This window comes from Rhinolophus ferrumequinum, chromosome 22 (assembly GCF_004115265.2).
Source record: "Rhinolophus ferrumequinum isolate MPI-CBG mRhiFer1 chromosome 22, mRhiFer1_v1.p, whole genome shotgun sequence".
Lineage (NCBI taxonomy): Eukaryota > Metazoa > Chordata > Mammalia > Chiroptera > Rhinolophidae > Rhinolophus > Rhinolophus ferrumequinum.
In genome coordinates, this window is record NC_046305.1 from 51,187,765 (window position 1) to 51,210,929 (window position 23,165).

Genomic DNA, 23,165 nt, shown 5'->3' on the forward strand with positions numbered 1-23,165 from the left:
AAAATAATTTCTTTGAATTCACCGCCTTAATTTACTATTCACTGCTCTCTGTCAGGGTATTTCAGGTATTTCATGAGTACGAATGAATTGCATACTTGGGAGTAGTCGACTTTATTTTGAGCAAATAACCATTTCCCACGAAGCACTTAATTTAAACCCATAATTTCTATGGTGCTTTATAAACTCCTGTTGGGCATATGTTCTTTCCATATTTACAAAAGAAACTGAGATTCAGAGAGGGCAACTGAATTGGCAAGGTCACACACAAAACTATTAAGTGGCAGAGTCCAAGGACTGTTACTCTCACTGCAATATAGTTGTTTTCAGTAGCCCTCAGAAGGTTCTGAGAGTCCAGCTTAGGCACTCTCCGTTAGAGAAGTGGCCATACTTTATAAATACTGAGAAATGAACACCTTTCACAATTAAACGGCAACCAGGACTTTAACCTGTAAATTGCTGCTGCCTGCAAAGTCACAAGGTTAAATTTCTATTGTACTTCTCTTTTGGGTCTATATTTAAACCTGAGGATCATTTACCCCTTTCCTTGTGACCACCTTAGAGCAAGGACTAAGTATTTGTGAGACTTGGCCCTCGAGAGGACAGTAAAAGGCTGCAGCTTTAAAATCTTTTCTTTGTCCTGGCTTTCTTACTTTGGTTTGAAGAGGATTCTCTACTCCTAGCTCTCTCTCCTCTACCATCTAGGAAACGATCAATGCTTTCAAATCATCTTGGTTTAAGAAAGGCATCCGAGGAGGGGGAAACAGACTGAAAGGACCTCTCCAACCTGGTGAAACAAGCTCAGATGTGGCGATCAAGCTGAAGTGGGAGGAATGTTCAGAGGGCATTTCAAACCCTTGAGGGTAAAATCCGTAAAGGAAGCTTACGAGGACACACAGGGAAACGGATTGCTTAGAAGATCGCAAAGTGAGGAACAGCCTAAGCCTGAGTTTGGAGGAACCACCAGCTCCCAAGCTACCATGCTTTCTCCTTTAGAAAGTGTTTTTACATATGTGATCCCACTTGAGTGTCTCAACCCCATTTTCCAGATAAGGGAACGCAAACAGGGTGGAGCTTTGACTTGTCAGGATCACAAGTAGTAAAGGGCGGAGTTAGAAACAATTCTAGGGTTCTTCAACAAATTGTTCTAAGTGGTTTCCCGCCCAAGGCATTTAGGCAGCGAACTGGGGGGCGACTGGGCAGTGGTCCTTATCTGCAGGGTTTGGTCCGGCCTCCAGGCGGTGCCAGCGGGAGGATGGCCTGGGGCCCCAACTGGGCGGACACGCGCCGGCAAAAAACCCGACTTGTAAATCCGCAAAAGCAGCCACAGCTGGCGCGAGGCCTTAAGTGTCCTCATTGCGAGGTAGTGGGCGGGGCATGCGGTCACGTTCGTCCCTCCCATTGGTCCCCGGCGTGACGGACAGGTATTTGCAGCCAGCCCCAGACAGAGGAACATCACGACGGCCGCACGCTTGCAGATCTTCGGCGCGCGGGGCTGAGTGCGACCCCGGGCGCCTCGAGGCCACGCATGCGCGCGATGACATGCCTTCTCGAACCCCCCCTCGCGCTCCGCGAAGGGGAACTTTTCCTTAGGGAACAGCTGGGGCCGACCCTTTCCACCAACAGGGCTGAATCCTTTCCTGTTTTGGTAGTCTACCCCTCATGCAACCCAAACACCCCTGATTCTCTTTAGGACAAGATTTCCTGATGTGAAACTTACGCTGCGGCTTCATTTTATTTCCCCTAAAGTACCCTCCCCCACCCCATGGAACAGGCTGTGGAAAAAAGTCCTTCTTCCCTCAATCGAGAAACGTGCTCCGAATGCCCCAACCCCTCCTAAACTCTACCGTGGGTCTCTTGGGCCCTGGTTCATCTCCACACCCTTTCTTCCCTCGTCTCCTTCAGGAAACCTTTCCTGATTAACCCCGGTGGGACTGCAGCCTTCCCAATTACTCAGGAGAGCTCAAGGCCAAGATGAAGGCAGAGATTCAGGGGCGAAGGCGCTGGGAGCTGGGCGACCGACTCCCGCCCCGCCCCGCCCCTGCACGAGTGAAGTCAGGCAGCGGTTCGGGGACACAGCTGTATTGGGAAGCAGAGGCTCCTACACAGTAGGAGGAGGCACGTCCCAGGAGGCCCGAGGACTCTGTACACACGCACGTGGCCCCAACCCCATCCGTCTGTCCGCCTGCGGCCCACCTGGGGCCCAGTCCAGGGAGGAAGCCCAGAGGGGCAAATTAAGGCAGCTTGGCTGAGGGAGGGGGGAGTGGGAGTGTGCCGGTCCCCCCCGAAAAGCTGGCTCACTGAGGGGGCAAGCTTCTCATCTCCCACTCCTCTCTCGAGGGACAGAGGGAAAGACAGTCAATAAATAAACCCGAGGCGGGCAGGGACCCCAGGAGACTCTCAGAGTCCAGGAAGGCTGGAGGTGTGGGACAAGGAGAGAGGGAGGTGACCTGTCCTTGGAGACGTGTCCCCACTCATGGCCAAGGTCGCGGAGCAGGTCCTTTTAAAAGTTAAAATGGCTGCCGTTGGGGACAGCCGGCTGGGAGGAGGGCCCGACCAGGGGGAGCTTCGGAGGCAGCTGGGGCTTTTCAACATCCACCCTCTTCAGGGAGCGGCCCCGGTAACCTTCAGGGCGGCCCAGGTACAGGAGGTGTCTCCCGGGCCCCCCGGAATACCTAGAGGGGCCTCCCGAGGGGACTCGAGTGAGCAGGGCGGGGGGCACACGGTGAGCGGAGAAAGGCAACCTCCGGCTGCCCCCGACCCCCAGGCGGGGAGCCGGGACCGGCCGGCCAGGGGCTGCCGGGAGCTTGTCTGGGGGTACGTCCAGGCGCAGCGGTGGGGCGCATTCCCGGGGCAGGAGGCTGGAGCCGGCCAAGAGGGCGGGGGGCGGGGCGGGCTCCGGGAGCGCCCGTGGGGTCAGGGGGCCCGAGGGCTCAGAGCCCCTCCGGGGCGGCTGGGGGGCGTGCAGGTAGCGCAGCAGTTCCTCCAGGGTGGTCACTTCCACAGCCTGCCCCGGACAGCCGGGGGGTGGCGGCCTCACCAGCACGCGCGGAACCGGGCCGCTCAGCGCGTTCCCACCACGTGCCCGGCCCGGGCCCTCCTTGGCGTTGTTCCCATTCTGGTTCCACTCCCAGGGACCCCCGGCGTTGCGGAGGTGCTTGACCGGCAGCTCTGGCGTGGACTCCGGGGTGGGCAAGCAGGCCAGCTCCGGCGGGGGCCCGGCCTCGGGTGGAGGCAGAAAGGTGGTGTAGAGCTGGGGCGTCTGTGCCGCGTCTGCGTCCTTGGACGGTGGCGGCGGCTCAGCGCTTGGCCCGTGCAACCGGGCCAAGCTGCGAAGAGAGAGAGGGCGTGGGAGCCCCGGGGTCTCGATGTCCTTGTTCCGACGTCGGTGGGCACGGCGACAAGCGCAGGAGACCAGGAGGCCAGAGACTGAGGCGCCCAGGGCGAAGGCTGCGGCCACACAGGCCAGGAGCAGTGGGATGGGGACGGAGCGGGAGGCTGAGGCTGCGGGGAGGTCCCGGCGCACGCCTGCCGACCGAGAGGGTGGAGGCTCAGCGAAGGCAGGGCAGGTCGGGATGGCGTGGGCTGGGATGTCAAGTTTCCGGAACCTTCCACTCTCGCCTCCTGCTGCTCAGCTTCTCTCCAGGACAGCCTTGACTCTCAGCTCCCCCCCCCTCCCCAGGTCCGCCCCACACACAGCCCATCACACCACCCCTCACACGCAGGCTAGAGCTTGGGCCTGGGGTGTCCCCATCCCAGCTCTGGCCCCTTGTAGCCAAGCCAAGAGCAATGGCCAAACTGCCTGGGCAGAAGGCTGGACTGGAATGCCTAACTCTGGGGAGGGGAGGCTCCAAACACGCATTAGTGAGCACCAAACACGGGTCAGTGAGGGCTTAGAATTCTTCCAGAACCAGCAGCCCCACACTTCACTCCTGTCCCTCCCAGCCAGCCCCCTTACCCTCAGTGTGAGCTCCAAGAGTGGAAGACTGGGGCCGGGGGTGGGCATCACTGGGGGGACTGGGGGTCTCAGGGGAAGGGCCAGGACCCAGAAGCACTGGTGACAGAGACCAGGTCAGGGCCAGTGAGGCTCCTGCTCTCCACCTCTGACACCCATTTAGTGGGTCCCCCCCACCCGCCCCTTTAGAACCCAAAGATCCAGAACTCCAGCCTCTACTTTCTTCTGGGTGTGGGGAAGGGCTCACCATGCAGGACATTCATTGATTTGTTCCAAAACTATTTATTAAGCACCCTCCAGTGTATATGCTGGCTATTTGGAAGATGGAACCCTGTTCTGAGACTCAGGGTATCCAGAGTGCTGCTCTGTTGCTGCCACGGGCACAGATTGGGTGAGTGTGGGATGAGCAACGGAAGGTGAAGTTAGGACGAGAGGACTCACCATAAGCAGAATTCCCTGTGCCAGACTGACTCCCGGTAGCTCCATCTGTGAAGAAGGGACAGAGGCTAAAGATGGGGGAAGAGGAAGCTTCATGAAGAACTGAGGAGGGTGACTGGGCCACAGAAGGAAGACAAAAATCCATGCCTGGGATGGCATCTGTGACCATCACAGCCATGTGCAGCTGCAGCCTCCCCTTCTGTTTACCTTGGCAGTCACCGTGCTCCATGGATTCCTGGTTCCCAGCGGGGTCCACGTCAGTCCTAGGAGGACACAGAGGGGGCTCGATGCACTTGTACACCTTGCCCCACCCCTAACCCGGCCCTCCGCTTCCTCTCTTAGTGGTGGGGAACTTTGTCCTCAGGAGATATGGGGTGCCCCTCACTTACCCACCAGGTCCCCTGATATCCACACAGCCTCTGGAGCTGTGCCATCCACAGTACGGGTCCTGAGAAGCCAGACAGCTCCTAGGGAAAACTGAGTCATGTGAGGCTGGGACACTCTCTGTTCTAATCACATTCCATTCCCGGCCTCTTCTACTCTCAGGAGACTCCTGGCCATCCTATGCACCCCAATCCCTATTCCAGACCCTGGTCACTGCCCACCAGCAGAACCCAGGAGGCAGCGCCCCACCAACCATCCCCTACCTTTTTTCCCCTGCCCCCCCAATGCCTGTGTCCCTGAGCTGCTGGCCCAGGGAGACGGCCCAGACAGGGCCTAGCCTCAGGCCCCTCTCACCTCCGACAGGCCCCATGGCGGGCACACCGACTGAGAGGGAGGTAGATGATGCAGCCAGAAAAAGCCACAAAGAGCCTGTGACCTTCCGTGTCCAGCTCCAGCCCTACGATGCGCCGCGCTGTTTGGGCTGCCCGCTTCCCACTGCACCTAGGGGGAGGCCAGAAGGAGTCAGAAGGGGCAGGCCTGGCGAGGTCCCTTTTTCCCTGGGTGGGTTAAAGAATGGAAGATGGGAGGCGCCCAAGCAACTGAGTATAGCTCATGGGGCAGGGGTTCCTGAGTGACCACGCTGCCCCACCACGCTGTCTGGCCTCTCATCAAGCCCCTCTCTCCATCCCATAGTTTCTGCCCTGCAGAAGCCAATGTTGGAGTTCCCATCCCATCCCCACACCCCATCCCTGCTCTGCAGGGGGACCTGCAGGACAAAGGCCTCCTGTTCTTACCGGGCGGGGTTGTAGGCATCGATCTCTTCCAACAGGATGGGCTCCTGTCCCCCAGCTTGCTCCCCCTGGGGCAGCACCTTCAGCACTGTCCCATCGTTGGAGCCGAGGAACAGGACAGTGGTGTTACTGTAGGGACCAGCCGTGCCATCCACAGCTACCTGGGTCAGTAGAGCCCTGGAGGGATAGGACTTGGGTCAGGGCAACCTGACTGGTGGAAGCTTGTGTATTTCAAGGACAGCCCATGTGCCATTCCCCCAGCCCAGAGTTTCCTTCTTAGCTCTCTCCCTTCCCCTTTCATTGGTTCTTCCTCCCACCAATATCATTTACCTTGGGGGGGGGGCGGTCAGAGAAGGAGGGTGGCAGAGAGGGGAGGGCAGTGGCCAGCGTTTTTTAGCGCATACCTGCTGGTGAGGGTGAGCAGAGGCTGGTGGGTGGCGGGTGGCACGGCGGGGTCCAGCAGTGGGTGAGCCTTGATGAAGGTCAGGACATCATCAGGGAGATCTCGGGAAGAGGGGAACAAGGCAGCTACCCCTACTCCTGCACAGGATCCTGGCCTGGGGGCACAGGGGAAGGGGCCGCCTTAGGGCAGGGAGCTGGGCTGAGTTAGGCTCTGGGCCTCACTCCCCAAACACGATCAGTAGCCCTTGCTCCCCTCCACACACACACTACTGCTTTCCTTCCCAAGGGCAGCTCCCCAGTCCCACTGCCACCCCAGGACGGCCCTCTCCCCAGGCCCGGACACATTTCTCTTTCCTTACAATCCCATCTTGGGAGCAGACACTGCTTGCTTCTGCCCCACACAATCCACCCCCATCCTGGGTACCTGGGGGAGGGGACCCTGTCCTCAGACACAGGGGTCCAGGCTCCATCCAGACTCCTCTGTTCCTTGAACTTGCCCTCAAACCCACGCTCAATATCATCCAGGTAGAAGGCGCAGACCGCAGAGCCAGGGATGCTGAGGGAGCCAGAAAGGGCTAGGTGTTGGAAGGCACAGCACAGCCCTCCCAGGTAAGACATGGCAGCTAGCCTTCATGCTCCATATTAGGTGGGTGAGGGGGAGCCTGAAAGGGTGGGGCTACGCCTGGGGGCTACGCTAGGAGAAAACAAGAAAAGGTGGGCAGAACAGCAAGTGGCTTTGAAAGGAGCTCCCCCGCACTGACCCCATCAGTAAACTTTGTGAGGAGAGCTTGGACGCTGCTGGGGCAGGGGACAGACTGGGCCACATTGGTTAGTCTGGTACCAACCTATTGGTCTGGGTGGTGAAGACTCCAAAGAGGGCAGAGCGGCCGTACAAGTTCACGGGCCCAGTCAAGGCCTGTAAGACGTCAAAATAGAAGGCAGAGTCCCCAGGGACGGAGCAGTTGAGCCGCAGCTTCAGGAAGGATGTCCAGTGCCGGTCCAAGGCCCGAGGTGAGCCGCCCATGTCACGCTTACACACACGGGCCACCCGGGAGAACTGCACCTGCCAGGGGAGACTCGGGGTAAGAACAGTGAGACAGCCTCCGGGCCAGCAGGGTGAGAGGAAGGCAGTGAGGTAAAGCACTGGACATAATGTTAGGGGCGCAGCAAAGAAAGGGTGTGGCATAGTGTGCTGGGTCAGTCTGAGTCAAGAAGAGGGTCATCGCAGGATGTGGGGGCAGAGGGCTGGGGGCTACTCCAAGTTGGGGGCTCCGAGTCAAGGGGATTGTGTTGTGGAGATTTGCGACCTGTCCCCTGACTCTGCCTCTGAAGGACCCAGCAGAAGCTCCCAGCTCCCCACCCCTGGTGCCCACCTCCTTACCCGCCCCAGCCGGGCATCTTCCACAGAGACCTCTCGGAAGAAGAAGTAGACATGGTCTCCATATTCCAAGGCATGGACAAAGTGTGGCTCTGCGTGGCAGTGACAGGAAAGCGTGTGGCAGAGTATGTGTACCTGCTCAGAAATTCCTGGCCCCACACGGCCTCTCCCCTTGGGATGCATGCACACCGCCACCACCGTCTGCCTGCTCCCAGCCACAGACCCCTCCCACCTGCCCCCCGCACCTCCACCCCAAGGGCAGCCGCCCTCCCCAGGCCAGCCCTGACCTCGGAGCCACTTGGAGTCGTACTTGGCGGAGCGGAGTGGGGGCTGAGGCCCAAGGCTTCTGTAAACTACAGCATCACTGGCCTGGAAATCTGCAGCTGTGGCCGAGTACAGGCTGCCCTCTGGAGGGGTGGCCGGTAGGGGTCAGGGGAGGGCTCAGGAATCTGTATCCTGACTCTTCTTGGGCCCCCCACACCCATACGTCAGCCTGACCCTACCCCTCCCTCAGCCCTCCACTCCGGAGCATGGGGGAAGACCAAACTGGGAGAGGGACTAAGATGGGGGCTCCCTCCAGCCACATGCCTGCTTCTCGCTACTCAGGTGCTCACCTGCAAAGACGGCCACATTAGACTGGGTGGTGTCAAAGGGGCATCGAGCCTGCCCGCTCAGCTCCTCACCCTCCTGCTCCAGCGAAGTGACCTGGAGGCAGAGGGAGCAGGTTCGTGGAATCCTTGGGGTCTGGGAGTCTGGTCCCATAGCCCACTTCCTGTGTCCTCTTGCTTCCTTCCCTCACCCCTCCTGGACCCTGTACTCTGGCCACTCCCAGTCCCCCACCCCTGCTGGTCTGTCCCCACCAAACCGTCCGCTTGGGCTCCCCTCCCACGCCTGGCCTGACTCCACACCCTTGCCTTCTTCATACCCCATAGCTGCGGCACACAGGGCTGAAAGAGTTGGTTCCACAGGCAAGGAGTGTCTGCGAGTCCCAGGGGACCAGAACACGAATGTAGTTGTAGCACTCGTCCTGGAGAACCCAAAGCTCAAGGTCAGCGCCACGGTCCCTGGGACTGGACGGGGGTCAGTCACAGGAAGTAAGGCTACTCCCCCTGAGCCAGTCAGAGCAATGGTGGGTAACACCCCAACTAAGCTACTTCTAACCCTGTGGCCTCGGGCAGGTTCTTTGGCCTCCTGTTGGAGCCCCACTTTTCTGTGACGCATGTTAAGGAAGCTAAAACTCATTCATTCCCTTTCCTGCACATTTTCCTCTGTGGCCTGAGATGAGAGAAGGGGGTGGGAAACTGGACACAGCAGAGGACAGCTTGGACAGAGCCTGGAGGTGCGTCATCTCCCCTTGAAATTCTCATTCCACTTCTCACCGTCAACTTCCCCCGCACAGCGCAGTTCTCCACGTCTTGGCTCCTCCATGTTAGATACTGAAGGGAGAAAGGGAAGAGGGAAAATCATGGGGCACCACCTAAGTAGTGCCCCTTTTGGATTCTGCTGCCCACCCCCTTTCACCCCGTTAGACCTTCCTTCCCCAGACTCGTCTCCATGCCTGAACCCCCTCCCACCCAGCCCCTCACCTTGTTGGGTACCAGCCCCTCCCCTTCTTCTTGAGCTTGAAGATCGAAGGAGAAAACGTGGTCCCTGAAGGGGCAGGTAAAGAGGGATCAGAGGCAGGCCAGGGCACCCCACCTGGGCTCCTTAGCCCCTGCCTTTCCCATGTTCAGCTGCTCAGGGACAAACAGTACAGACCTCTTGCCCCCTACCCTTCCCCTTATTCCATTTGTGCTCTGGGTGCCAGCATTTCCATGTCCCATGGCTCGGACACCTGCACATGTCCCCTGCAAGAACCTGCAGTGGCCCTGCAGGTCCCATGTCTATCCAGCAGCATGCATGTCAGCCCCACAACTGTGCCGTGGCCAGTTTACCGGGCAGCCACTAGCAAGGTCCGGTTCAAGGTCAGGAATCTCTGAAAGTCCAGCCCAAGTTCTGCAACCACAGCGTCATCCTCCAGGCCCCGGAACCAGGATAATGGGGAAGTACCTAGAAAGCACAGAGAGGGGATGCTGAGGGCCAGCCATGATACCTCCCTCAGCACCCTTTCCAACCAGAGGAAACCCAGCCCGGGACATCGTAGGACGTGAGATGAATGGTGAGGAATGAATGAAGCTGTTGATAAAAACGCTATTAGCTAACTCTGAGCACTGCGTTAACACCGTAGATGCATCGTCTCATTTCATACAACAACCCTAAGAGGTAGGTACTAATATTGGCCCATTTTACAGGCGAGAAGCCTGGGGCTTAAAGCCATTAAGCAATTTGCATCACTCATTTGGCTTAGATGCGCCAGGCCCCCGGATTCAGATCCGGATCTACCTGATTCCAGAGCTGAGCTGGTCTCTTCTTGGGGCTGCCTTGGGGCTGGCGATTCCCTTCTGCCCCCACAACGTACACTGTCCGCTCCCGGCCCTCTCCTTGCACCCTCCCCTCAAGGTTCTTCACAGGCCACCTCCACCTCCAAGGTTTCTGCCTCCTCTGACCCACTCCAGCACCTGCCCTGGCTGATCATGGAACCCAGATATCAGCGCTCAGAGGGAGCCCAGAGTTCGGGAGAGATGGTTTAACATTCGCACAGAACTTAGAACTGCGTCTGGCACATATGTTTGCTGTTCTTATCTACCCCCCAACAGTGACTCCCAATAACCCAACTGCAGTTCCTTCATCCCTAAAACTACCCTAAATCCTACATACCTCACAGGAACCTGCAAATCGATAAAATTCTTCTCAGAAAAAGTGGGTTCGTGATGTCCCTCCCGGTGGGACGTGGCTCAATAGCGGTGCAAGTAGAGAGGGAGGTAAGAGGCGCTGGGCACCAGTGAAGTAGCCCCACGCCTTCCTTTTGTCACTAACAATAACGGCAAACACATATAAAGCATTCGCGTTGGGCCAGTGTCCTCAGCACTTTTCCTGTATTACCTCACTTAAGCCCTAAATAAGTCCATGAGGTATTAGGTTGCTGCAAAAGTAATTGCGGTTTAAAAGGTTAAAAATAATTGCAAACCGCAATTACTTGTGCACCAACTTAATAGAATACTATGAAGATCTTTGTTTTGCAGATGAGGAGACTGAGGTAAAGAAAGAAAAAATGAGGGTGGCCGGATGGCTCTGTTGGTTGGAGGGCGAGCTCTCAACAAGGTTGCCGGTTCATATGGGATGGTGGGCTGCACTCCCTGCAACTAAGATTGAAAACGGCAACTGGACTTGGAGCTGAGCTGCGCCCTCCCCAACTAGATTGAAGGACAACGACTTGGGGCTGATGGGCCCTGGAGAAACACACTGTTCCCCAATATTAAAAAAAAAATAAAAACAGAAAGGGTACATGACCAGGCCAAGGTCACACTGCTAGTAAGCAGCTTCGCAGGGGTTCGCACCGGCTATGGTTCGGTCTGCTGAGTCCATGTTCTTACCACCACATGATGCTGCCTCGAAACGAAGGAAGTTGCCCCAGTGGTGAGAAGCGACTGACCTGAGGGGCCAGCTCTCTCCACCTGCCTGCTCCTTGGTCAGTCAGGCTCTGGACTTCCTCGAGGCTGAGCGCCTGCCTGCACCTTCCCTCCCTCACAGGGAGTCTGGTGTCTAATTGCTGAGGCTGGTGCTGAACTCACACACCGGGGCTCAGTGCTGGGCACTCACCTTGCAGGTCAGAGGTCAGCAGAGGGCGGGGGTCCCGGGGAAAGGCGGCCTGGGTTTGGGGAAGTGAGAGCAGCAGCAGCAGTAGCAGCAAGGGCAGGAAGTGGGGGGCGCGGGGCATTCTGTGCGGGGCAGCTCAGGCCCCAGGGGGTGCCCCCTCACCCATATGCTGGCCCTAAAAGAGGACACAGGAGAGTGGGAGAAGGGGCCAAATTCCATCCCCCCTTGAAGCAGGCAGGCTCCTCCCCTGTCTATCCCCAGAAGACCCTGTGGAGTGGGGGAAAGAACTTTCTCTCTCGGGTACTGCCTCGGTCTGGTCCCAACCAACTGTCAGTGTCACTCAAGGCCCTTCCCTCTCCAACTGGCCCAATCTGGCTGGTGTGAGGCCTGCTCGAATGACCCCAGGTAAGGACAGGCCACACCCGCTCCCCTCCCAGCCGTCTCCCTCAGCCTTTCCTCCTCTCTCCTGACTGGGCCTGAGACATTCGGTAGGTGACACCTCCTAGCCCCCCTCTTACTAACCCCTTCTCGGCTATAATTAGACACTGAAGCCTTAAAATTATAAATAGTGACTCCTTGGCACTGGGAGGAGGAAGAGGCCACGGTGTTTGCCTCCCCCTCCCTCTCAGACCCCCACGGCACCCAGGCAGAGGCAGGCGGCTGTGAGGCAGCCACCATCCTGGCTAGGGTTGAGGAAGAATGGGGAATCGGGGGAGGCAGCCTAGGGGTCATTGTCCTGGTCCAAGCTCATGCTTCAGGGGCCCTTCCTAGCGCTAGGGAGAAGCTGGGGGGGAGGGGTGCTGTCTTAGCCAAAAATGAATCTCATCAAAGCCAGATCAGAGGCTAAATTTAGCTCTGGCTGCAGCTGTCTGCCCGACCACTGTGCCCCCTCCCAGCCTCTCTAGCCCCCTGTTCCCTCCCTGGCTCCTAAGAACCAGTGCCTGTACTTGATGGGGGGGGGGGGGAAGCTGACCCACCCTCTATGAGGATCTGGAGATAGAAGGGGCGACAGTGGTGAGGAGAAATGGCTGCACATGTCCCTCTTTCCCTTCCTCGAAATGGAAATATAAATAATTTAATGACAGGCAGCAATCGTAGCCCAAAGTCCAGGAAAAGATGGGTATGGTGGAAGGGATGGTGAGACAGCCCTCCTTCTCACCGGCCCTCCCACCCCCCCAGGCTGGGACCCACAGTGGGAGGTGTACACCAGCTTCCCGCCTTCCTTCCCATGAAGTGAGGGCCTAAGCAGGCTCTGGAAAGCAGGTCAGAAAAGGGGGAGAATCCTTTCTGTGAACAAACAGCTAGCCTTCACCAATCCTTATTTGCCCATCCCACAGTAACCCCTGAAAAGGCCCTGGGCAATGAGGCTCAGCTCATTACATCTCCCCAACAATTCCACTCTTGGAGCCAGGACCCAAGTGTACTGCACCCCCAACCCAGCGTCACTGGTGGGGAGGCTGACGTCAGATGGGGTCTCAAGAGAGCTGGAGGAGGAGAGGGGTAAGATTGCCTAATGATGACCCCCGTCCCCAGGGGCAGAACAGTCAGCTAGCTAACGACCCTCTGGTACAGAAAGGCCAAGCCTCCCTCCCCCAATCCCCCACCCCCCACCATGTTTCCGGATGCTGATGCTCCCAGGGGAAGAGAAAGGGACACAGCTTGTCTCCTAACCTCCCCCTCCTACTCCCCCCTCCCAAGTTGCCCTGGGCAACTGGTATCTTCACCCAGGAAACATCTTTGGTCTCTGGCAAGTGGGGAGAACAGCCAGACCCTCTGCCTGCTCCCAGACCATGCCAACTTCAATCCCCTGCCCTCAGGAGCTGCTGCCCTTTCCTTACCTGGGGTGGTGACTCCGGTGGGGGTTTGAGGGGGATCGGAGACCTTTGACCTGATGGAAGGAGGGACAGAAGGAGGAAGAGACTGAGTTACACTTCCTTACCACATCGGTTAAAAGTAAATGTGAAAATTCAGGAGCAGTCTACTGAGGCTGGGGTAGGGGAGTGCTACCCTGGAGGGGAGTGTGTGCGTGCGTGTGTGTGTGTGTGTGTGTGTGTGTGTGTGTGTGTGTGTGTTGCCATTGAGCTTGGTTCCGAAGGTGCTGGCAGCTTCATGCCCAAAGAAGTGAGTGAGGGCAGGGCCTGGCACTGGCCCCTGGCCAGAAACTCCTGGAACTGCAGGACCAGTCTTGGGAAAACGGTGACTGGGAGAGTTTGTGGGGCATGAGGACCACTCCCACGTTAAAACCCTTAGAATCCGGTAGTCTTCTTAGCAAAAGCGTCCTAGCTGGGGACAATAGAGGCTAATTTGCATCTCATTTACATGCTCTTCATTTCTAGGCAAAACGCTGATAGCAAGAACCCCCCACCACCCCTTCCTTCATCCCTGAGAGAGCAGGCCCTGCATCCTTCTCACCCCATTTCTCTCCAGCCTGCCCCCCAGCTAGATGCAGCCTCTAAAAACACTTGGTTGGCCTTTGCATGGGCCCCCTATGACTTAACTGTGATATATCTTTAAGAGGGCTTCCATCGCTGTTTTGGGGGAGCAGCGGCTGAGCAGCCTGGGGAAAGGCTTACCCTCGTGGCCCAAACCCAGCTGCTCCATATGCCCCATCTGAAGCAAATGGGGAAGGCCTGGCCGGCTTTTTCTCCCCTTCCTAGGTTCCCCCCTCTCTGGGAAGAGGAAACATCTCTCTTCTCTCCTGGCCCTGCAACAACCTCTGGGGAGTGGCCAGGGTCATTGCCAGAGTCCAGCGGGGGCTGGGAAAAGGATGGAGAAGGGGAGACCAGGCTAGGGACAATAGCAGGAAGCCCTCTAGCTGGTCGCCCGCCCCAGTACACCTTCCTCCGGGGGAGCAGGGGGCGCGCCGAAGAGCCTCGCAGAACAGGCGCGTTCCCATCTCCAAGACGTTTCCCCCACCCTTAGCTCTCAGAGCCAGGTTCACACCTACCCTCCCTCCCACCCAGCCCCCAGCTAGGATAATCCAGGTGTCTAGAGCCTCGCATGAGATGGGCCCAGGGCCAGGGGCTCGACGTGTCTCCCCCTCACTGGATCCGGGGCTCCGAGAGGGGCGGGTAGCAGAGTCTGGGCCGGGACCGGGTCCCAGAGCCACGTTAGCGGGAGGAGGGGCTGGAGGGGCCTGCAGGCGCAGACCGAGTGGGGATGGGAGCGCGGGTGGGGGAGTGGAGGCGGGTCTCCGAGGCCAAGGAAACAGGGCCAGAGGCTGAGAACCGACGAGGGCGGGCCCGGGGCTAGCGCCGAGCGGGTTGGGGGGCTCGGGAGGCAGTCGCGGACTCGGCTCTCCTCCGTGGGAGACCTCGATCTAACAAAGCCCAGGGGAGAGTGGGGTGCGGGAAGGAGATGGACTCTGGGGCTGATGTTTCGCTGGGGGCCCCATTCCCCGACTCGGTGGCGGAGCCACCCCCCTGGGAGCTGCTCAGACTCCCTCTGGCACAAGGACTGAGGTGCAGCCGTGACACCAAAGTCCGAAACGACGCGTCCCTTCCCATCCCTGCAGGGTCATCGAGAGGGTCCTGTCTCTGTGGATCTCGGAGCCTTAGTTTCCTTGCTGGGGAGGCAAGGGACCAGGTTTTCTACCTTCTGTACGGTGCGCGCCTCAAATTATCCCCTTTCGCGCTCCTCAGTCCAGGGGACGTGACTCAGAGAAGCCCGATCAGCAGAGGTGCCCAGACCTTGCGCCCACCGTGCAGTGACCGGGCACGGTCACGGTCCCGTCCTCCCTCCGCGCACCTCAACTCCGCCGACCCTCTCGGCCAGCCAGGCACAGCGCGCGCTGGCACCTCCCGGGTCCCTCTCGCACATCGGAAGCTTGGCCCCAGCCTGCGGCGCCCTGTCTTCCCTGCCTCCCTGCAGCCCAGTCCCTGCTCCGGGGTACTTGCTCCGAGATCCGGGCCAGCGGGACCGAGATCGCAGCGGGCGGGCAGCGGCCCCGCACAGCGCCGACTTCGCAATCCGTGGTGGGGGGCTCTGGCGAGGTACGATGAGCGTCGGAGTTGGATGGAGCTTGGATCTGCACTGCCGGGCGCTGTCCAGTCGGGCGAGCCCAGGTCGAGTCGCAGACCCCACTCCCGCCGCGGCTCCGCGGAGGAAAACAATGCGACCGCCCGGAGCTCTGGGCCGGGCCCCAGCTGCCCCGCCCGCCTCCCAGCGGGACCCGCCTCCGGCCCGCCTCGGGGTCGCTGCAACTAATCCGGCTCTCGTAGGCCGGCTAGACCCCGCCTTCTTAACACCTCTCCGCCAATAGTCCTCTCGAGGGCGGGGCGTCGGGAGCACCGCCTACTGAGAGGCCAGGCTGGGAGGCTGAGCTGGAGACCAAAGCTAGGCGCGAGCTGGAGACATCCGCGGACAGTCGCAGAGACCCGAACAGAGGAGGGGTCACACGCTGTAACATGCAGAAGCCCTGGGAAGGAAGAGCAGCTGGGAGAAGAGACTGACAGGAAACCCGGGGACCTCAGTTGGGCTGGGCTGTCAGAGCTGACACGACCCACCCTCCTTCCTTTTCTCTCTCCAATGGCTTTGGCTACCCTACTCCCTGGGGAGTCTCCTGCCCACTCCCCAGCCCCCACCCCACGCCACCCACTCTGCCCCCAGGTGTCTGTTTCTCCTCTCTACTCTTTTTATTTCAACCCCCTCGTCTCTCCCCATGTGCCTCCTCGGGTTCATTCTGACCCCAATAAAGGAGGCCTAACAAGGCGGCTTGAGGCCTGGGAAAAGAAAGGAAAATGTCACCAGGAGGTTTGCCTTGTACCCATCATCTCCTCCCCTCCCACCGCTACTGTCAAAGCAGAATGGGCTTGGGCCACTAAGCCAGGAAGCCAGAGTGGCTGGCAGTCGGGCTGTTGGTTGATGGAAGAGGACAGGTGAGTGGGGCTGGAGCCAAAAGAGAGGTATGAAGATCAGGACAAACTGACTCAGAGAGTCACACAGAATGAGGAGCAACATGGAGACGTGGAAGAGGAAAAGTGAGCAGCTATCCCAACCCCACATAGCCTTACTGTCCCCCCAATGCAGGATTAGCGATGTCCCACCTTTCCTCAGGGGACCCTGGACATCCCTCCAAACAGCAAAACTCTTCCTTCTCCATTCTACCTTCCACAAAGACCCTTTGGTTCTGGGGAATGTCAGTGGGGAGGAAGAATGAGACTACTTTAGACAGCACTGATTGGCTCCCACCTTGGTATTGCCTGCTAAGATTCTTGCCTGTGTGGGGGTTGCGACAAAAGACAGACGTTCTCAAAATTCCCAGGATAGTGGGTGGCCTGGGAGACATTGGCATTCTTGGGTAGCTTTATCTGACTGGGCACTTCCTTCCCCCACACCCCCACACCCTGATCTCTAGACTGGCGGAAAGGAGAGACAGGGGTTTGCTACTTCTGGCCAGTCTTTACTGGGCTGAGATCAGGACAGGGAGCATCAAAGACGGGGCTAAATAAACCCCACTGTGAGGAAGCAAGAGACATAAACACACACACACACACACACACACACACACGGAGACAGAGATGGAGGTCAGGTGAACCAATGAGATAAACAGAATCATAAACAATGGAACAATACTTACACAAGGTTAATTGCCCAGGGTCTTGAGTCCAAGGCAGGTCAGTGGCCAGTTGGGACTGTTTTAAGGACTAGAAAGAGGTTTTGGGAGAATGAAACGTCAAAATATAGAGGTACTCAGAGGTTGAAAGAAATCTCCTCAGCTCCTAGCACAGGGCCTAAGTACTCAAAACTGTGCTCATTGAAACCTCCATGAATGGGGCCTAAGGTGTACTTCATTTAAAGTTTTAGGGACCAACTGAAATCTCAGTTCAATCCAACAAGTAGTAAGCATTTACTTCAGGTGCAATCCACAGTGGGATGTGGTCCCAGTCTTTAAGAAAATGCCCATCTATTTGAATGAAAACAAGACTTGTATGTACTAAATGATTAAAAAGCATTACCAAATCTCAAAAAAAAAAAAAAAAAGCTACATTGGACATAATTCTTAAATGAAAGAAAAGACAAGAAATTTTTTTTGTGATGACTACAGGAAAAAACGTTGGATACATTTTATCATGAAGGATGGAAGAACCTTGGTGGGAGCTGGTTTGGTGCAAAAGAAAGGAGAAAATGTTCCAGAGAAGAACAGAGCTTATGCATAAGGTTTTATTTGGTGAGCGTGGAGCCTGAAGCATGGATAGCAAAACAGTCCTGAGTGGCTGATAGGTTAAGTTAGGTACTAGTTAGAAGCAGAGGAAAGGGGATGAGGGAGAAAAATATGGACTGCCTGAAATGCCAAGGTGAGTAGGTTAAAATAATTTGATAGGGATAGGATGTCATTTGAAGTTCTTGAATTAGGGTTTTACTTTTCAAAATGCTTTATTGTAGCAAGAAGACAGGAGCAAGAAAATAGTTCAAGGATGAGGGGAGAGAGACAGTCAGACAGGATGGTGGTATTGGATGTGGAAAGAAATGGATGAATCTGAGAGCTATTTCCAAAGACAAGTTTAGATGACTCTGTCCCTACTCCCAGGGTCTTCTAGAGAAAATCACAGGCCCATAGATTGGCACCTTTAATACATTCAGGATCTCCAAGCTTGGAAATTTACCCTCTCCCAGTCTTTCTAAGTCATTATTTCAAATGTTTGCCTCTTTTCTCAAGTTCCTTTCACTTCCTTAGTCATCTAAGCAGAATCCAGAGCCATCTTCGGAGAAAAGAAAGGTCATAAAGTAAGAATTTCACCAACTCTGTGATCTCTACAGATGCATTTCACTGCCCCCTCACGTCCCCTTCAGCCAGTAGCTGAGGCATCCATATTGCCTGTCCACGGCTTATCTTTCCACTTTGCTGTAAGCTCCATGCAGGGCACAGCCGTGCCAGCCTCACTCACCACAGTAGGCTTTGCACTAACACTGTGCCTGGCACCCGGACTGACTATTCACACACCAAATCTGTACTCGGTATCTCCTACCAAGGAGCTTTATGCCACATGGCTTCAATCCTTTCTCCTGCCTTTATTTATTTATTTATTTTTAAAGATTTTATTGGGGAAGGGGAACAGGACTTTATTGGGAAACAATGTGTACTTCTAGACCTGTTTTCCAAGTCAAGTTGTTGTCCTTTCAATCTTAGTTGTGGAGGGTGCCGTTCAGCTTCAAGTTGTTGTCCTTTCAGTCTTATGCGCTCAGCTCCAGGTCCAGTTTCTAGTTGCAGGGGGCGCAGCCCACCACCATCCCTTGCGGGAGTCGAACCGGCAACCTTGTGGTTGAGAGGATGCACTCCAACCAACTGAGCCATCCGGGAGCTCAGCGGCAGCTCAGCTCAAGGTGCCGTGTTCAATCTTAGTTGCAGGGGGCGGAGCCCACCATCCCTTTCAGGGCTTGAGGAATTGAATTGGCAACCTTGAGGTTGAGAGCCCACTGGCCCATGTGGGAATCCAACCGGCAGCCTTCGGAGTTAGGAGCATGGAGCTCTAACCGCCTGAGCCACCGGGCCGGCCCCTCCTGCCTTTATTTTTAACCTTCCCTTTTCTACCGACATTTCCCCCTCAGCATGTACACATACTCAAGTATCTCCCATAATTAAAACAAAAAAAATTCTGAACTCTCCCTTGATCCTGGTCTGCATGTAGCCATCACTCGATTTCTTTCTTCCCTTCACAGCTAAATTTCTAGAGTCATCTATACTTGCTGACCCCGTTTCCCCCTTCTCATCCACCTCTCAATCATTTTAGTGTTTGCCCCCATCAATCCACTGAGATTGCGCTCATCAAGGCCACTATTCACCTCCTTGTCACATTCAATGAACAGCTCTTTAGTCTTCCTCCTTTTGCCCTCTTGATGGCATTTGACCTTGTTGACCTTCCTTCCTTGAACCGCTCTCCTCTTTTGGCTCCTGGGTCCCTCTTTCTCTTCACAGAGACGAGGGGCTTAATAAATATATATCTTGTAAATGCATGCATGGCTTCACTTCTGTTAACATGGCATCTCTTGCTCAGCCTTCTCTGACCTTTCTTTAAACGCCGGTGTCCCCTAGGGTCACGTCCTTAGCCATCTCCTCTTCTTCTACACATCTCATTGGTCAAGATAATCCACACCAACAGTTACAATAACTAGTTATGGACTGCTCACCGTAAAATCTAGCTAGTCGACCTGGGTCTTTCTCTTGCTTTCTAAGCTCACGCATGCAATTACCTATTGGATGCTTCCATTTGGGTTTTTCACAGGTATTTACCCCTTAGTCGAAAGACCGGAAGCTTGTCTCTTGTATCCCCAGCCCTTAGTCCCAAATAGCAAGTAGAGGAAGAAATAAATGCATCAAAGATGTGAACTACCTCCAGCGGTCAGGCTGAAGTCTTGCCTGACTGCTTCAAATCCGTGAACTTTCTCTTCCTGAACTGATTTTCTGATCCAAACCATGAGAGAGCCTCAGCTTGGTAGAAACATAGGAATGTTCCATTCTGAGTATTTTCGCAGATAACTGAAGTTTACTTAATTAAGTGCAAGACATTTTCATTTTAATTGTTTCAAATAGGGACTGTTAATAAAGCTCTTACTAATTTCCTGTGGCTTTTATAATGGAAAGAACACGACTAGGAGTCATGAAGACCCACACTGACCTCTGGAGTATGGCTTTGGATAAACCACTTACTTCACACTATACCTAAGGCTGAGTCTGTCATCTGGGAGTGGACACTTGACCTGCCTACTTACCTCCCAGGGCCAAATAAGAGAACATAAGTGAAATGTTTGTAAATCTGAAACTGTTGCGCACATTTAAGTTCCCATCATTTAACCAGTTTCTCGCTTACTCAGAAGTCCTGTGAACTTAATTGTCCAGGGAAACAGTGAGGACTCCAAAGCCTAGAATATGTCTGCTTAATACTGTTTGCTTCTCCTCGGCATGGCCAAAAAGGCTACAATTTTCAATTATCTGCTTTTTTTGTTTTCCTCGTCTTCCCTCGCTGTGTTAATTTTCACTGTTATCAGTGTGGCCTCTAAAAGCTCTTCTTTCCTCTTTTAATTTGCTGCTAATTATATGCTGTGGGTTCAGAGAAGATGACTAGAAATGGGTATAGATTAAAAGAAAACAAAAGAAAGACTTCCCACGAGTGAACTAAATGAACATCGTTACATGCGACTGTTATGTCACTACCATTTCCCCCTTCCATCCTGGTTCTCGGATATGTTTTGAATTTATTGTCTCAGCAAATATTTACTGAGCACAGTAGGGCCAGGTGCTGCGCGGGCACGAAAGCATAACCCCCTGCCCTCATGGAGTTTATAGTCTAGTAGGGAGGCAGGTAATAAAATCACAAATTACCATGCAGAGTGATTATTATAACGGAGGTATGAGGATCTGTAGGACTACGTAACAGATGGGTCTGATGTGACGTAGGGCGTCACGATGGCTTCACAGAAGACATGACTTTCCAGATGAATCCTGAATGGCGAGGAGGAATTTACCCGGCAGGGAGAGGTATGCGTGGGAAAAAGACTTTCAGACAGAGAGACAGGAAATGGAAAAGTCCAGAGCACAGGAAGAGTGGAAGGAGAGGGAGAGAGAGAAGCCCACTGAACTGAGTAATGAAGAAGCCGAATTACAGCAGAGGTGGAGAAGAGCACGGGGGTCAGACAAGGGGTGAAGCTGGAGGGTAAACAGGTCCGGAGTTGGTAGCAGAATTCTGGATTCAAAAGGCATCACTGATTTGCATCTTCTTGTATTTTCCCCTCCCCTTCTAATTTTCTGACTAGATTGGACATTTCCTTTCATTAAAAAGGACTCTTACTTTTCCTGTGATTTTGGTAGTGCTACCGATTCATGTCCCCAGTGTGATCAGTGAATTGATAGAGAAAACGGGAGTAGAATGCTGCCACATTCATGAAGGGGTTGAAGTTATTACCTCAAAACCTTGTGAGGTGATTCTCAGAAAAAGCAGAGGATGAGGTCCTCAGCCTGTCATTCACTAGCTCTCTAATTTGGGGACAGGTTATTTAACCTCGTTAAGGCTTAGTCTTTTTCACTAGCAAACAGGACATATCGAGGATTGATTAGATATTTACATAACATCTAGCAGAGAGCACCCAACAAATGCTAGCTCCCTTCTCTCCTCCCATTTCCCTTCCCTGAACTCCTACTCCATTCTTTTCCACCTGCCCCCACACTTTGCTCCACAAGCGTTTCCTCTCCTTTGCCATTTTCTAAACCTCCTTCCTCTCAGCCTACAAATGGCCTCCAATTCTTGGCTAAAAGTAGTCTCTCTCAGTCCAGCTCCCCATCCCCGAAAGCTACCTTTCCCTTTCTGTTCATCCCTTTACCACCACATTCCTTGAAGGAGTGAACCCTGCCCATCCACGTGGTGTCAAGGACCCTGGGCTCTGGACCCTGGGTTGAGAGAGGCGGGAGAAAGAAGCATATGGTCACCCAACCACTGTCCCCAAGGAGGATGACCAATGGTTTGGGAGTCAGTGTCGGCTGCCTGCCTCGACTTCTGAACTTCAATTTACTCTCCAGCTTTTCCCAACCAGCCAACTCTCCAATCCTTCCCCTTCTGCTAGTGCTAGAACTTTCTGGTAAAGTCACCAAATCCCAAGGTCTGTAATCAGTTCTCATCTTGTGCTTAAGCAAACTCTACCATTGATCACTTCCTTTTCAGCACACCCATTCCTCAGCTAAAAGTCTGTTGAAGCCTCTAACCTGTTCCCACCGAGCTAATGATTTCACTTTCCTGACCAAACACCTGTAGTGCCTCTCCACTGCCGTCAACAGTCTGAAGTCTTAAGCAACTTCTTTAAGGCCTTCCACGATCTGGTCTTTTTCCTTCTTCACTTCTCTCTGAAACAACGAAATCACCACTTCCCGAGCGTGGCTTGTACTATCTTTTTTGTTTGTTTATTTTACAGTGAAAATTTTTAGTATTTAGAATTAGCCAGCTGGGCTCAGTTTAGATGATCCCAAAGCATCATGGTCGGGAGCCAGTCAAACATATGCCTTCTTCTCTCCATCAGGCCTGATCAGGGTGCTGACCCTGGCCACGTCAATGTCATAGAGCTTCTTCACAGCTTGTTTGATCTGGCGCCAGGTGGCCTTGACATCCACAGTGAACACACGTGTACTGTTGTCTTCTGTCTTCTTCATGGCTGACTCGGCGTTAGAGGGAATTCGATGGCTTAGTGGGCAAGCTGGCTCTTCCTGGGGACGTTCCTCCCAGGATATCTGGGCTGCCTTCGGAGCTGCAGTGTCTTGAGCCTTCGGAAGGTGGGTGACGTGCGGATCTTTTTTTGTGTGTGGCCGTGGATACCTTTCAGCTCTGCTTTCTTTGCTTTCAGAGCCTTTGCTTCAGCTCCGGCTTTGGGAGGGGCCGGGGCTTCCTTCTTTGCTTTCGGCGCCATCTTTTTTTTTTTAATAAGATTTTATTTGAGCCAAACTGACAACAATGCTGGGAAACAAAGAGTTTCAATGCTCCCTGCCCTGTATGCTCTTCATGCACTGTCGGGGTTATGTGTCTCCCCATAATCTGAGAAGCACTTCTTCCTCATCTCTGCCTACTAAATAGTTAAATCCATCATCCTACGTCTACCTCTTCAGCCCTTTCTATCAAAAATAATGGAAACCTCTCTTTACTCTCATAATTCTTTAAACTTTTATTAAAGCTAATCACATCGTTTGACTCATCTCCCTGAGCAGGCTGTAAGATTCTTGATAGTTTTGCCTCATTCAGGAAGTCCAAGTGACCCTCATGCTTCTTTAGCAGCTAGGAAGCAGTCAGTAGGTGTTTCCTCTGTGCTCAATGCTGCGCTGACACCTGCTGGTCGCGTCTGGTCCAGCAGCTCTGGCCCCAGCGCCTTCCTTTCTCCAGTGTCAGGGCGGGCACAGCCTGTCCTGCCACCCTTGCCCAGCCAGGCACTGGAAGCATATGCTGGTGGTAACACTGCCCCACCGCACCACCCTTCCCTGGACACTCCCGTGACACATTGGGACCTGCCGGTCTCTGGCTTGCATCTGGCGTCTCCAGCCTAAGTTCAGTTCAGAGCACAGTTTTCCTCACTGGCCGCCACCCCGGCAATTTGTACTTTATATCCTTCCCAGTGCCAGAAGTAGAAGGAGAACAAGATCTCAAGGAATTGG

General features: G+C 54.8%; 1 protein-coding gene and 1 pseudogene across 5 annotated transcripts; both read right to left on the minus strand.

Moving 5' to 3' along the window:
* On the minus strand, window positions 1-15,199 carry SEMA6C (semaphorin 6C). 5 transcript variants are annotated; one of them, XM_033093765.1, is made up of 20 exons: window positions 14,934-15,199; window positions 12,880-12,929; window positions 11,045-11,216; window positions 9,280-9,394; window positions 8,932-8,995; window positions 8,725-8,781; window positions 8,271-8,372; window positions 7,960-8,050; window positions 7,633-7,752; window positions 7,349-7,437; window positions 6,813-7,030; window positions 6,392-6,523; window positions 5,970-6,122; window positions 5,569-5,742; window positions 5,129-5,275; window positions 4,780-4,857; window positions 4,598-4,653; window positions 4,394-4,438; window positions 3,956-4,051; window positions 1-3,525 (listed from the first exon to the last, which is right to left on the minus strand). In XM_033093765.1, the coding sequence occupies exons 3-20, from the start codon at window positions 11,160-11,162 to the stop codon at window positions 2,501-2,503; spliced, it is 2,880 nt and encodes a 959-aa protein (XP_032949656.1). In that variant the 5' UTR covers window positions 11,163-11,216; window positions 12,880-12,929; window positions 14,934-15,199; the 3' UTR covers window positions 1-2,500. The 5 variants fall into 5 exon arrangements, with proteins under 5 accessions (XP_032949656.1, XP_032949655.1, XP_032949657.1 ...); XM_033093764.1 differs by having other exon boundaries at window positions 14,789-15,199; XM_033093766.1 differs by lacking the exon at window positions 14,934-15,199 and adding an exon at window positions 14,636-14,774.
* Window positions 15,200-21,962: 6,763 nt separating this feature from the next.
* On the minus strand, window positions 21,963-22,429 carry LOC117015088 (60S ribosomal protein L23a-like; annotated as a pseudogene).
* Between the last annotated feature and the right edge of the window lie 736 nt (window positions 22,430-23,165).

Coding starts and splice junctions, on each gene's coding strand:
- SEMA6C (XM_033093765.1), bottom strand. CDS start 11,162: ATGCCCCGCGCCCCCCACTTCCTGCCCTTGCTGCTACTGCTGCTGCTG. Junction 8,373..8,724: donor CTGTGCGGGGGAAGTTGACG/GTGAGAAGTGGA, acceptor TGGGTTCTCCAG/GACGAGTGCTACAACTACAT. Junction 7,753..7,959: donor TAATGTGGCCGTCTTTGCAG/GTGAGCACCTGA, acceptor CCACCCCTCCAG/AGGGCAGCCTGTACTCGGCC.